Below are 12,868 nucleotides of genomic sequence, written 5' to 3' on the forward strand. Positions count from 1 at the left end.
TCTTCTTCTTCTTCTTCTTCTTCTTCTTCTTCTTCTTCTTCTTCTTCTTCTTCCGCCTCACGCCTCATCTCTCTGATGGAGCGTGAGGTGCCCCCTCCCCCCTCTTCCCAGCCACCTCCGTCTGCTCCACCTCCCCCTACCCCTCCAGCAAACATCCACCTACCCCACCAACCAATGGAGGAGGACATCTCCAACCCCCCTCCCCGGCATGTCCCCGGGAACGGCGGTGTCCATCACTCCTCCAGATCCCCCTCTATGCCGCCGTCCAATCCAAAACACTCTGCCTCCCCGCAAAGAGAAGTCAGAGTGTTTCTTTGAAGCCGTGGCCTGCGTGCTCCAAATATATAAAGACATAATGGCGGTCCTGCAATGGAATGCTGGCGGAATCCGACCTTCCATTGCAGAATGGCAACACTTACAGGCCACACTGTGCCCACTTGTGGCCTGTATACGAGAAACAAAATCCGCCCCGGCTTCAACCATAGACTAAAGAGGATTTACTGCATATTATCACATTCACACAGAGATCCAGATTGCTTCCGGTGGTACCACCATCTACACCGACAACAACACACTCCACAGACAAGTACATCTCAGGACGACCCTCCCGTTACAGCTCCCAAAACCCTTTATTTTGCTAGGTGATTTTAATGCCCACAGCCTCCTTTGGGGAGACAAACCTTCAAACCAGAAATGAAAAATAATTGAAGATTTTTTATTTCCAAATAACATCTGCCTCTTAAATGATAGGTCCCCAACTTACAGAAACAGAGCCACTTTTAGCACTTCATCCCCTGACCTCACCTTTTGTACTCCTGATCTAGTCCCAGATCTTGAGTGGTCTTTGCTGGATGACCGTACGGACCATTTCCCAATTCTTCTTTTTTAAAAACCAATAGCCTCCAAAACGACCCGATCCTAGAATGCTTCAACTTCAAAAGAACACACTGGGACGGGTTTGCCGTTGAATGTTCCCAGATTCCAAATCCCACTTTCGACCTTAACTACAAAAAAATTCATCGAAAAGCTTTTAGAAATATGCCACGAACACATACCAAAAACAAAAACAAAACCCCGGAGGAACAAGATCTGATTCTCCGAGGGCTATGATGATGCAGTAAAGAAAAAGAAGGCGGCATATCGAAAGGCTGTCGACAACACCACCACAGAAAACAAGATTAATTATTTAAAGGCTCGAGCTGAGGCACGTAGATGCCTCAGGGAGAGCTAAAGACAATAATTCAAAAGATACATTTCCAAAATCAACAGCCAGACACCACTCAAACAAGTTTTCAAAATCGATAAAACATTCTTGGGTAGACTCACAGACACCATTCGGTACGTCTAGAGGCCGGATGGAACCACAGCTGAAACACAGGTAGACATCGCAAACACAATAGCTACATCTCTCGCCAAAACCTCATCCCAAGCAAACTACAACACCACCTCCCAAAACATCAAAACTAACAGAGAACAACAACACCTAAACTTTCATTCAAACAACACTGAAACCTACAACGCAGACTTCACATTAGACGAACTAACATCGTGCATCTCGTACCTGGGCAATACAGCCCCGGGACCGGATGACATCCACAACCAGATCATCAGACACTTACCCACAGAAACAATTACACTCCTATTAGACATATACAACGACATGTGGCGGTCGCACTCCTTTCCGGAGTCTTGGCGTCTCGCCACTGTCATTCCAATACACAAACAAATTAAGACCACGCACACCGATCCAATTACAGACCAATAGTACTAACGAGCTGTCTGTGCAAACTTATAGAAAAAATGATCCACAGGCGGCTCATGTGGTTTCTGGAGACGACGGGCTTGCTGAGCGGTCTCCAGTGCGGATTCAGGAAAACTCATTCCACTCTGGATCACCTGGTCCACCTGGAGACCTTTATACGCGAGACGTTTGCCGAAGGACGCCACATGATCACCATCTTTTTCGACCTAGAAAAAGCCTTCGACACTACCTGGAATTACACATTCTCAGAGACCTGCACACACTCGGCAGACACGGTCACCTCCCTGCCTTCAGTGGCAATTTCCTGGAGAACCGTTCCTTTCAGGCTCGTGTCGGATCATCCCTTTCAGACCCCCACCAACAGGAGGAAGGAGTCCCCCAGGGGATCATCCTTTCTCCTCTCTTATTTGAAATCTAAATAGATTCCTTCGTAAAAACCCTCCAAAACAGCATAGACGGCTCCTTATACGTTGGCGACTTTTTGATATTATGCAGCCGTTCACAAAAATCTTCATTTAAGATCTATGGAAAGGCAGCTGCAAACACAGCTGCACAAACTCGAAAAGTGGGCAAACAATAGCGGTTTCAAGTGTTTCCCGTCAAAGACGTGTATTGCAGCCGGATTTGACACTATATGAGGAAAGGATTCCCGTCCAGTACCAGGCTCGTTTCCTCGGCGTTATATTCGACAAAAAACTCAACATTCATACCACACATCAAAGACCTTCGTGTGAGGTGCCAGAAAGCGTTAAACGCTTTGAAAATTCTATCGCATCCGGAGTGGGGCGGGGACTCAAAACACCTTCTCCACTTGTACATCTACTTTGTCCGATCCAGGCTTGATTACGGCTGTCAGGTCTACGGATCGGCAAAACCACACATCCTAAAAATGCTAGACCCAGTGCAAAACCAAGGACTCTGCCTCGCTTTAGGGGCTTTCCGCACTTCTCCAGTGGAGAGCCTCCAGACCGAGGCAAACATGCCATCACTCACACTCAGACGCACACAACTCTCGCTACAATACGCAATTAAACAGAGTTCAACACCAGAGAATTCAGCGCACAACTGCATTTTTAAAACAAAACCAGAAACCAGAAACAAATTCCTAAAAAATGAAAGACTCATCAAACCCTTCCGCCTCAGAATCCTCGAGGACCTAAAAAATATACACTTTTCCAAACAAGACTTCCAACAATGTCTTTTCCCCGGCCTCCCTCCGCGCACCTCACCTAAAGCAAAAGTATACTTACAGCTGACCACACACGACAAAGCAAGCACAAACACCAAAACATTTAAAGCAGAATACCAAAAAAAACGTATGGAAAAATACCCCAGTTCGGAGTTATCTTCACAGATGGCTCCGAAAAAAGACAATGATGTGGGCGCCGCAACCCTATCTTCAAACAGTACACACCAGAGGAGACTCCATCCTGAAGCCTCCATTTTCTCTGCGAAGGCCACCGCCATTGACATGGCACTGGATTCAGAGAAAAATCTCCTAACAAATCTTTCCTTATCCTTTCTGACTCTCTGTCTTGCATCACCTCACTCACAAACTACAAACTCCTACACCCAAAAAAGTTAGGCTACAACAGAAAATACACACCTTAACTGAAACAGGGAAAAATATCGTATTTGTGTGGATACCTAGGCATGTGGGCATCCGAGGAAACGAGCAGGTAGATGACCTGGCGACAAAAATCCGTATCCCTCTGTTGGGATCAACGACGAACAGTCTCCCACAGACTGACTTAAAAATAAAGTCAAAAAGTACTACGCTTGTCTGTGGGAGAGCCATTGGAAAAAACAAACTAATAACAAACTACAAAACATTAAACCCAAACTAGGTCCGCGAAAGCCTTCGGGCCTCTCCAGAAGAGACGAAGTTATTTTTACTCGATTACGCTGCGGACACACGGCCCTAACACACAAATACCTCCTTTAGGGAGAAGAGAAGCCGTTCTGAGTCGGATGCGACACAGATTTTACCATTATATATTAGACACATTTTAACCAAATGTCTAGACCTCGGAGACACCCGAAGGAAATACTTTAAATGCAAAAAATTGCAAGACATTTTTTCCGTCGTTGATCCCAACAGAATTTTTTATTTTATGAAGGCCATTGGCCTTTTAAGAAAATTGTAGAGTGAAATTGACTTATTAAAAATTTTTATGATATGTAGGAAAGTTGTTTTAAATTGAAAATATATATATTTACACCGAATTTAAAATATTTTAACATTTTAAGATCTACTGAACCGTACCCAGCCGTACAGTGAACTGCTAATAAAACTAACTTGTGTTTCGCGCGCTCATATGACCCTATGCAGTTGTGAACGCCGTAAAACCTCATACTAAACTAAACTAATTGATTCGCTGAGTTTCCTCGGGGTTTAACTTTCTTTCAGTTTTTTCAAGCTAATTATGGACTAAATAGAAGATATATATTTTTAGTTTTATGAAAAAGTTGGTCTCTGTGGCGGCCATCCTGGATTTTTTTTGCTATATTACGGTGGCATGTGGTTTTCACAGAAAAAAAGAAAATTTAAGCCTCAAACATGACACACAGATGCACAAACCCATTATCTGTGATCTTAACGAGGGTTGTTTTTTTTAACTTGAAAAATAAGAAAAATATCCATATTATATCACCGGGCGACTTCCGAAAAAAACGAGTACAATGACAAAAAAATCAGGAATATTTTAAAAAATAATACATATTTCGAAAACTCCTTGACTATGCTCACAAAACAGACTATACAGCACCTTTGTGCCAAATTTCAAGCTTGTAGCTCAGATAATTTTTTTAAACCCTTGCCATCTCGTGATTACCACTATTTAAAAAGTCATTTTTGAGAAAAACGCAAAAAATGATTTGAAAGCGTCAACGTTCCTAACGCATTGTTTATAAAACAATGAATGGAAAAAGTTGACCCATTTCTCTAATATATTTAATAGAATTGATCAGGGTATTGGTTCATTTCGTTCTTACGTTAGCATTCAACAACAGACGCTCAAAACTATCTTCATAAATTTCAGTTCTACCCTTGACAAACTAATCATTGAGTAAAACAATCCGAAATTACACAAACACACACACAAAAAACACAAACACACACAGACAGACAGACACACACACACACACACACACACACACACACACACACACACACACACACACACACACACACACACACAGAGAGAGAGAGAGATTATAATAACTATCAAATAGGTAGTCTAAACCCACTTCTTTTTACGAGAGAGGCAAAATCATTTATCATTTGAAAGCCCAGAAGTTAAAATTTAAAATCCTTCCTAAGGCAACAAAAGTCAGTCATTTAAAGTAACAGTGGTCTAAATGGAAAGCTTTTTCAAAAGGCATATTTTACATGATGTTCAAATAAAATCAGGACAAAAAAATACATTTTTTGATAGTGTTAGACAAGCAACAATTTTTCTACAGTCAGAAGCAGGGGTATCAGCTCGCAATGTTAGTAAAGTCATTAAAATGGTCATTTCTTTGGGACAAGTACAATGCAAATTAAATTTTAAAACAATATCAAAATTACAGCAGAAGAGTCAGTTTTGGATAATCATCAACCATGGTAAGTCATAGCGAAATCGATATATGAAAAACATCAATTCCAGCATGCCTTAATGAAGTTTGAGTCCGAAGAGCCACGGGAGACTATTCAGACTCGAGTTCGAATAGCCACTTCGTGTATATATATATATATATATATATATATATATATATATAAATAAAAATATAAATACCAAGTTGCAAAAGTTCTGTGTGTCACACCCATTTTATTACGTTAATTTTCGATATAGCGTAAGAATTGCAGTAAAAGTTTAAAGTATGACTTGTAGGACTTATGAGACTTCTTGGGCAAGAGCAGACCAAAGAAATCATAAACCAGAAGTAGTGCGTGAACAAAGTGTTGGTATTGATTTCTCTCGGTCTGTGTTGAAATCAACGGTTTCTACACACAAAATTTGCTTTGCATCACGTAGACAATATGCAAACACACCTAACACACTATAAAATTTCGTACTTTTTAAAGGTTGGATACCCTTTTCTCCTGTTCTCAAAATTTTAAAAATGATAAATTCAGAAAATAAAAGGGCTGTGTGTATGTTAAATTCTTTAATTGCACTTTCTGCTGTTGTAAGACACGTAAATGTTTGCAGAGGAACCATCTAACGCTCGAACAAACGTTTTAACACCATTAGAACTGTCCGAGACAAGCCTAGACGTGGCCAACCAAGGGCGACAACTCGACATCAGAATTGGTTTATTGTCAACACCCAAATTCAAAACCCATTCCAACTTAGTGCAGAGACTGCCAGGCCCTTCGGACTGTCTTGAAACATCATTATTAGACATTTATAAGATCGTGGATTACGTGATTATCGCCCTTTATATGGAGCCATTCTAACACTGTTTCCAAGAAGAAATCGCCAAATTTTGGCCTAACAACATTGTCGATTAACTAAATAAGTTGGTAAAGTGTTCTTTTCAGCAATAGTTAAGGTTTTCAATTCGTCGCATTGATGGAAGAGAAAAAGTGTTTAAAAGAAGAGAAGAGAAATTTCACAAATCCAACGTCCCCCAAGAGGCCCAAAGGTGGCTGAAATGTGATGGTAGGAGGTGGAATCTCTGCTTTTTATCGTATATACTTAGTTACCTTTTAAAGCAACCTCAAATAACGACATTATTGAGACGAAATTCTTTGTCACGGTGACTACGCTACATGGCACGGATGATGGAATCTGCTAACAAGACAACGCCCAACCACAAATGGCTAAAATCAATGAAAACTTTTTTCCAAACACACCAAATCGTCGTTCAAGCCTGCAAGATCCACAAGCCATAAGCCAACAGAACATCTGGAAGATGACCTTGACTGAAGGATAGAAACAGGCCGCACTCCGTATAAACTGGTGAGGAACTGAAGGCTGCACTTCACAAAGAATGGCAGGGGATTCCTTAGGCAACCATAAGGACTTCAAATCAGTTCAATGAACGGATGTTTTTTAGTAGTAATTCCAGCTGGAAGAGGCCACACGCCATACTGAGCAAACTTTGATTTGGATTTTGCAAGAGTCAGTGTGAATAAAATTATCTCCCTTGAATAAGGGAAGACATTTGTCAATTCTTTTTATGCCATGTTGGCAGAAAATGAATAAAGATCGCGTGTACCAAATTTCTTTTGGCTATGTTTAGTAGTAAATGAGTTATTGTACTTTTAAGGTGGGTGTGACAGAACTTTTGGAACTCGGTATATATATATATATATATATATATATATATAATATATATTTCATATTTTTCAGACAAACCCCGTTATACTGCCCCCTTGAGATGATCATGACGTTGGCGGTACAGTGGGACAAGCAGTATAACGGGAAAGCATTGCCATTTTGTCTAGTGGTAGACTCGCAGTAACTATAGCAAACAATGATCAGTCTAGATTCATGTAGACCTGCCATACGATTTTGCCATGCGCAGGGAAAAACGATTGGTAACCAATTACATGTACATCTCCAGCTGAATTTTACTTGAATTCAATTCGAAAATTTCTGCCGTATCAGAAGCTAAGTTATATGTGTCAATGAACCCGACACCCGAGAGTCCTTGGACCGCCCCAGACCTTTCACATATATTATAATGAGCCCTCGCAATATAAAAGCCTCACGGGCGCCTGCCAGCCTTTTACTTAGTAGTCTGGCTGATATCTGGCCTCTCCAGAAATTTTGCCAACAGGGCGAGGCTGCGCAGTTCCTTTGAAATTTCTCCAGGTGCCTTTAGAATTTCATTCCATTTTTTTAAAACCTTGGCCTACAGATAATGGCAATTTCACAAACCCCACAAATCAGGAACAAATCGGTGACAGGTTGTAGAAATGGGTGAACTGGCAGAGAAGTGTAAGGAAAGACATTATCAAGCAGCCACCGAATGAGTAGCCTACCCGAAATAGTTAAGATGCAGCTAAGATTGCTCGATACATGGTGTCTTTAAAAAAGAAGACCACTTAAACAAAGGACCCTGAAACATGCCATAGGGTTTTTCCAAAATTTCCAGTGGCGATTTGAAACTTGTTTGGAAAAAAATGGTCAATACCTGGGGATTTAAACAGCCATGACCTTCCTGAGGTTATTTGGCAATATCAAATCTGTTTAAATTTGCTCTTAAATGCACACAATTGGACGACTTGAAATGGAATAATGCAGTTGATTTATAAAATAATGCAAAGTTTTGCTTTTCCCTCAGTTCGGTTGAGATTTTTAAAGAATTCATATTTTTTTTAATTTGAAGATTGTTTTATTTTGAGTATTGACAATTGTAACGTTCCCGAGGTAAATGGTATTTTGATAGAAGTTAAGTCGAAAATGACCAAGGTATTGCCCTTCAAGTGGGTCTCTTTCTTAAGACACCCAGTATCATGCTGCTCTTATTCGAATCCTTACCTCAGTAACTTCGATTTTCGGTTATTGAAAAGGTTGTCTTGCTTGAAATTGGAAGCTAAGCGTTTCCACAAGTTCTGCACGATGTATAAAAGATGAATGAAATGTTATAACTCTAGAGGTATGATTTGTGCCCCCTCCCCTCCTACATATCGATGTCTGAAGTCCATAAATGATGTCTTTGGATGTTGTTTCATCACACATTTTCATTCATATTTTTTATTGACACCCCCTGCCCCCACCTTCTTTCCTCCTGCACTTCTCAAACAGGATGTATACTGCATCAGAGCTCTAGTACGAAGTTCCAGGAATGAGGAAAAACAGGTGATTTTTAAAATATATATTATTTCTTTGCTGACACGCGGTTCCTCGATCATTGTCCCTCTGTATTTCATGTGTCGTAAATATCATATTTGATTTTTGTAGTACTGTTTAACTTACTCTGAGTCATTGGTGGCTATTCAAAGACCATCTTACAAGACAGAAGTCATAGTAAATTATAGCATCCGACAATGTTGCCACTATTGTCCATTAGCCATCAAAAGCCAGTTCTATATATTATGTGTACATACTACATCTATGTAATCGACATGCGCGTACGCAAAGACAAAAAAGTATGTGTGTTGCTTCAACGAATTTTAATCTTTTGGTTTTTCAGTCCAATCAAGATAGGCTAAAAATGTTAAGATTATGATGTTGCAGTTTTTTTGTTTTATGATAAGTAGGCATACTATATAAACTTATAATGTTTCGAATCACGTATTCTGAACAACTTGATGAACAACCTACATCATCTCGCACTCTCCTTTTAAAATCAAAGTCCGTTCATTTCACTTCTATAATATTTTATTATATATATAATATATTTATATACATATATGTATGCATATTATATACATACATGTATATATATAATAATAATAATAATACATAATAATAATAATATAATTCTCTCTCTCTCTCTCTCTCTCTCTCTCTCTCTCTCTCTCTCTCTCTCTCTCTCTCTTTCTCTCATTCTCACAGTCTGGCATAATTATACATGCATATTATATCAGTTCATCATTATGACAGGTATGCATTTATGAATTAAAAATGCTTCAGCTGTTTTTTGAAAATTATATATATATATAATTATATATAGATAGATAACTAGTAAATAATTATTTTAAAGTACTTTGAGGATGATGTAACAGGACTTTTGCAACTCGGTATAATTGGAATAGACGAAAATTTGCAATGTAATTGAAGACAATTGACATTATAATTTGCAATTGGGTTCTGTTGATAAATAATATTGAAATTTGAGAAAATGTCAAATAAGAAGGTAGGGTAAGAGAGTGAGAGTGAGAAAGAGAGAGAGAGAGAGAGAGAGAGAGAGAGAGAGAGAAGGAGGGGGGAGAGAAAGAGAGAGTATATATAAAAAATATTATATATAACTTTAAATGTTATAACACACACACACACACACACACACACACACACACACACACACACACACACACACACACACACACACACACACACACACATATATATATATATATATATATATATATATAATATACATGTTTCTATCTCTATCTATCTATCTATCTATCTATCTATCTATCTATCTATCTATCTATCTATCTAGCTATCTAGCTATCTACCTGTCTATCTATCTATCTATCTATCTATCTATTTATCTATCTATCTATCTATCTATCTATCTATCTATCTATCTCCCGAAACCTCCATTTTCTCTGCAGAGGCCACTGCCTTTGACATTGCACTGAACTCCGAACAAATCTTTCCTTATCCTTTCTCTCTGCCTTTCATCACCTCACTTACAAACTACACGCTTCTACACCTAAAAATAGTTGGGCTACAACAAAAAATACACGCCTTGACTGAAACCGGGGAAAATATCGTGTTCGCATGGATACCTAGGCATGTGGGCATCCGAGGAGACGAGCAGGTAGATTACCTAGCGAAGGAATCCTTATCCCTTCTGTTGGGATCAACGACGAACACTCTCCCACAGACTGACTTTAAAAATAAAGTAAACAAGTACACCTCCAGCCTGTGGGAGACCCACTGGAAAAAAAATAGATAAACAATAAACCTCACAACATTATATCCAAACTGGGACCGCAAAATCCTTCGGGCCTCTCCAGAAGAGACGGAGTCATTTTTACTCGATTACGCATCGGACACACGGCCCCGACACATAAATACCTCCTTCAGGAAGATGAGAAGCCTTTTGTGACACAGATTTTACCATTAGACACATTTTAACCAAATGTCTAGACTTTGGAGAGACCCGAAGGAAATATTCTAAATGCAAAAAATTGCAAGATCTGTTTTCCGTCGTTGATCCCAACAGAATTTTGGATTTTATGAAGGCCATTGGCCTTTATAGGAAATTATAAAATGAAACAATACTGTTAAAAATTATATTGTTATTTACAAGAGTTGTTTTAAATTGAAAACATATTTACACCGAATTTTAATATTTTAACATTTTAAAGTCTAATAGTTTACCAACCGTGCAGTGAACTGTTGCGAATGCAACCAACTTGTGTTTCGCGCGCTTATATGACCTTAATCAGTTGCGAGCGCTGTAAAACCCAATACCAAACTTTTTTGCTGCAATTCGCATGCTTTAGTGAAAATTATAGTAGTATAATGGGTGTGACAGAACTTTTGCAACTCAGTATACTTGTAAATGCAAGAAGTCCTCAATCTTTAAATAGTATATGGGGGGAAATGCCCCTGTAGACTTTTCGAAAACCGCAATAACTCTCATCCTAACTGTTCTTTTCCCCCTTCATTTAGGCTCTCCAAGACCTCGACTTCGCCCTCGGCTTCTCCCCTGATCACGTGGCCTGTCTCGTGGTACGCGGAGCCATCACTAGACCCCTGGTACGTGAAGCACAGTTCTGCGTCTTCAGTCGTTACGAACTTCAGTAAAAGTAGTTCCATAATTGTTACCTTTTCCTTAAAACTCTAGTGGTAGATCTAGATCTAGTTGAAATAAGGATTTAGTCTCATTTCTGCTGCTGAGGAGAAAACTGGTCATCTTAGACAGGTGGTCCTTTGGAAAGAGTCATCAGGGCAATCAAATAATCACTGATTCCATTTCTTAATATAGGAACATCTTCGTCATCAAATGCACCCTTAGACGTAGGTCTTATTAAAGTACGAGTATCCTTATCCAGTTCAGAGAGATGTGAAAACGGTACTTACTTTCTGGACGTCCCTCGTAAATGTTCCCACTGTGAGAAAAATGTTGTAGGTGTGGCTTCATTTCTACCTGGTTCTTTGTCTCACTTTGATTAGCCTTCAAAACAAGTCAGCCTTCGCCCCCTGAGTGGCATTATAACATACAACAATAACCCCCACCCACCCCCCCCCCAAAAAAAAATAATTTAAAAATAGATAAAATAAAATTTTAAAATCCAACGATGGAAAGTGGGAAGAAGTCGTTTGCTCAGGTGGTCTCGAGAGCAGGTTTGATTGTATACATGTAGGTATAATATACTATAGTGCGGTCAAAAATTCGTGGTGCAACATATCTTCAATATCTCTTTAACGGGTGAATCAATGTCATCCATACCATGCATAGCAGTTGGTATCAATCTGTCTTAACTAAATCATATATTTCCAGAACAATTTTAAAAACATTTCTTCCTAAATGTATATAAGATACTTGAAATCTCTGTCACACGTAAAATGGTATTGTTCAGAGCACTTCCCGCTTCTCACACACATTTTGATTACGCATATGACCTACGTCAGAGCTCACAAATGACAATTTTTACTTGCAAAACTTGTTACAAGAATATATTGTTATAGTGAAAACATGTATTGCACTAATGGCTCTCAAAACATGCGTTCAATAAGTATAATGTCACGATTAGAAAAACCTGACAGACTTGCTATTAGAAGCAATATTGCCCCAGCTGTAAGCATTTAAAAATCTGCAGAAACCACCCACTTTGATTTTTTATTGTATTTATTAGGGACATTTTCTAGAATACAGCTTCCAGGCGTTAACAAACATGTTGATCTGTTAAGACGAATTGATACACGTCATTGTGCAAAAATTTGAGAACCTATATTCGATAGTTGAGGAGTTTTTGACAATAAGTCGCGCCACGAATTTTTTACCGCACTATAGCTGGGTACCCGTTCGATGAACGGACTAAAAAAAATCGATCGTTAAGTCATTGTGGACCGAGTGCGCACTGCTTATGAACAGAAGCCTGACTTGTTTACCATGGCGTCTTAGAAGACGGACGTTCCCAAGATTAGATCTAAACGGAACTAATTTTAAAAAACTAAAAATTAAACTACAGTGACTTCAGACTCCTTAATATAATTGTGCACTCTTTAAATGATTCTGAACCACAGTTAGTTTTTTTTTCAAATTCGAAAGTTAAATGGTTAAGAAGTTTTAGGCGACCAAAGTGACGAACTTTCACAAATATTGTATATATATATATATATATATATATATATATATATATATATATATATATATATATATATATATATCTATATATATATCTATCTATCATCGCGTTATAGGCTTGTACTATCAGCTCATGCAGCATACCAATTTAAAGCTGAATAAATTCTACATCTTCTG

General features: G+C 38.8%; 1 protein-coding gene across 1 annotated transcript in view; it reads left to right on the forward strand.

Annotated features, from left to right (window-relative positions):
• LOC101845111 overlaps positions 1-12,868 on the forward strand; it is a gene marked incomplete at its 5' end in the record, with an annotated part of 83,460 nt that overhangs the window by 21,964 nt on the left and 48,628 nt on the right. Inside the window, 2 exon segments of the mRNA XM_035970730.1 lie at positions 8,506-8,559; positions 11,053-11,139. Of these exon segments, the coding sequence (XP_035826623.1) occupies positions 8,506-8,559; positions 11,053-11,139 (141 nt within the window).

The sequence above is a fragment of the Aplysia californica genome, unplaced genomic scaffold (genome assembly GCF_000002075.1).
Source record: "Aplysia californica isolate F4 #8 unplaced genomic scaffold, AplCal3.0 scaffold00314, whole genome shotgun sequence".
In the NCBI taxonomy this organism is placed as follows: domain Eukaryota; kingdom Metazoa; phylum Mollusca; class Gastropoda; order Aplysiida; family Aplysiidae; genus Aplysia; species Aplysia californica.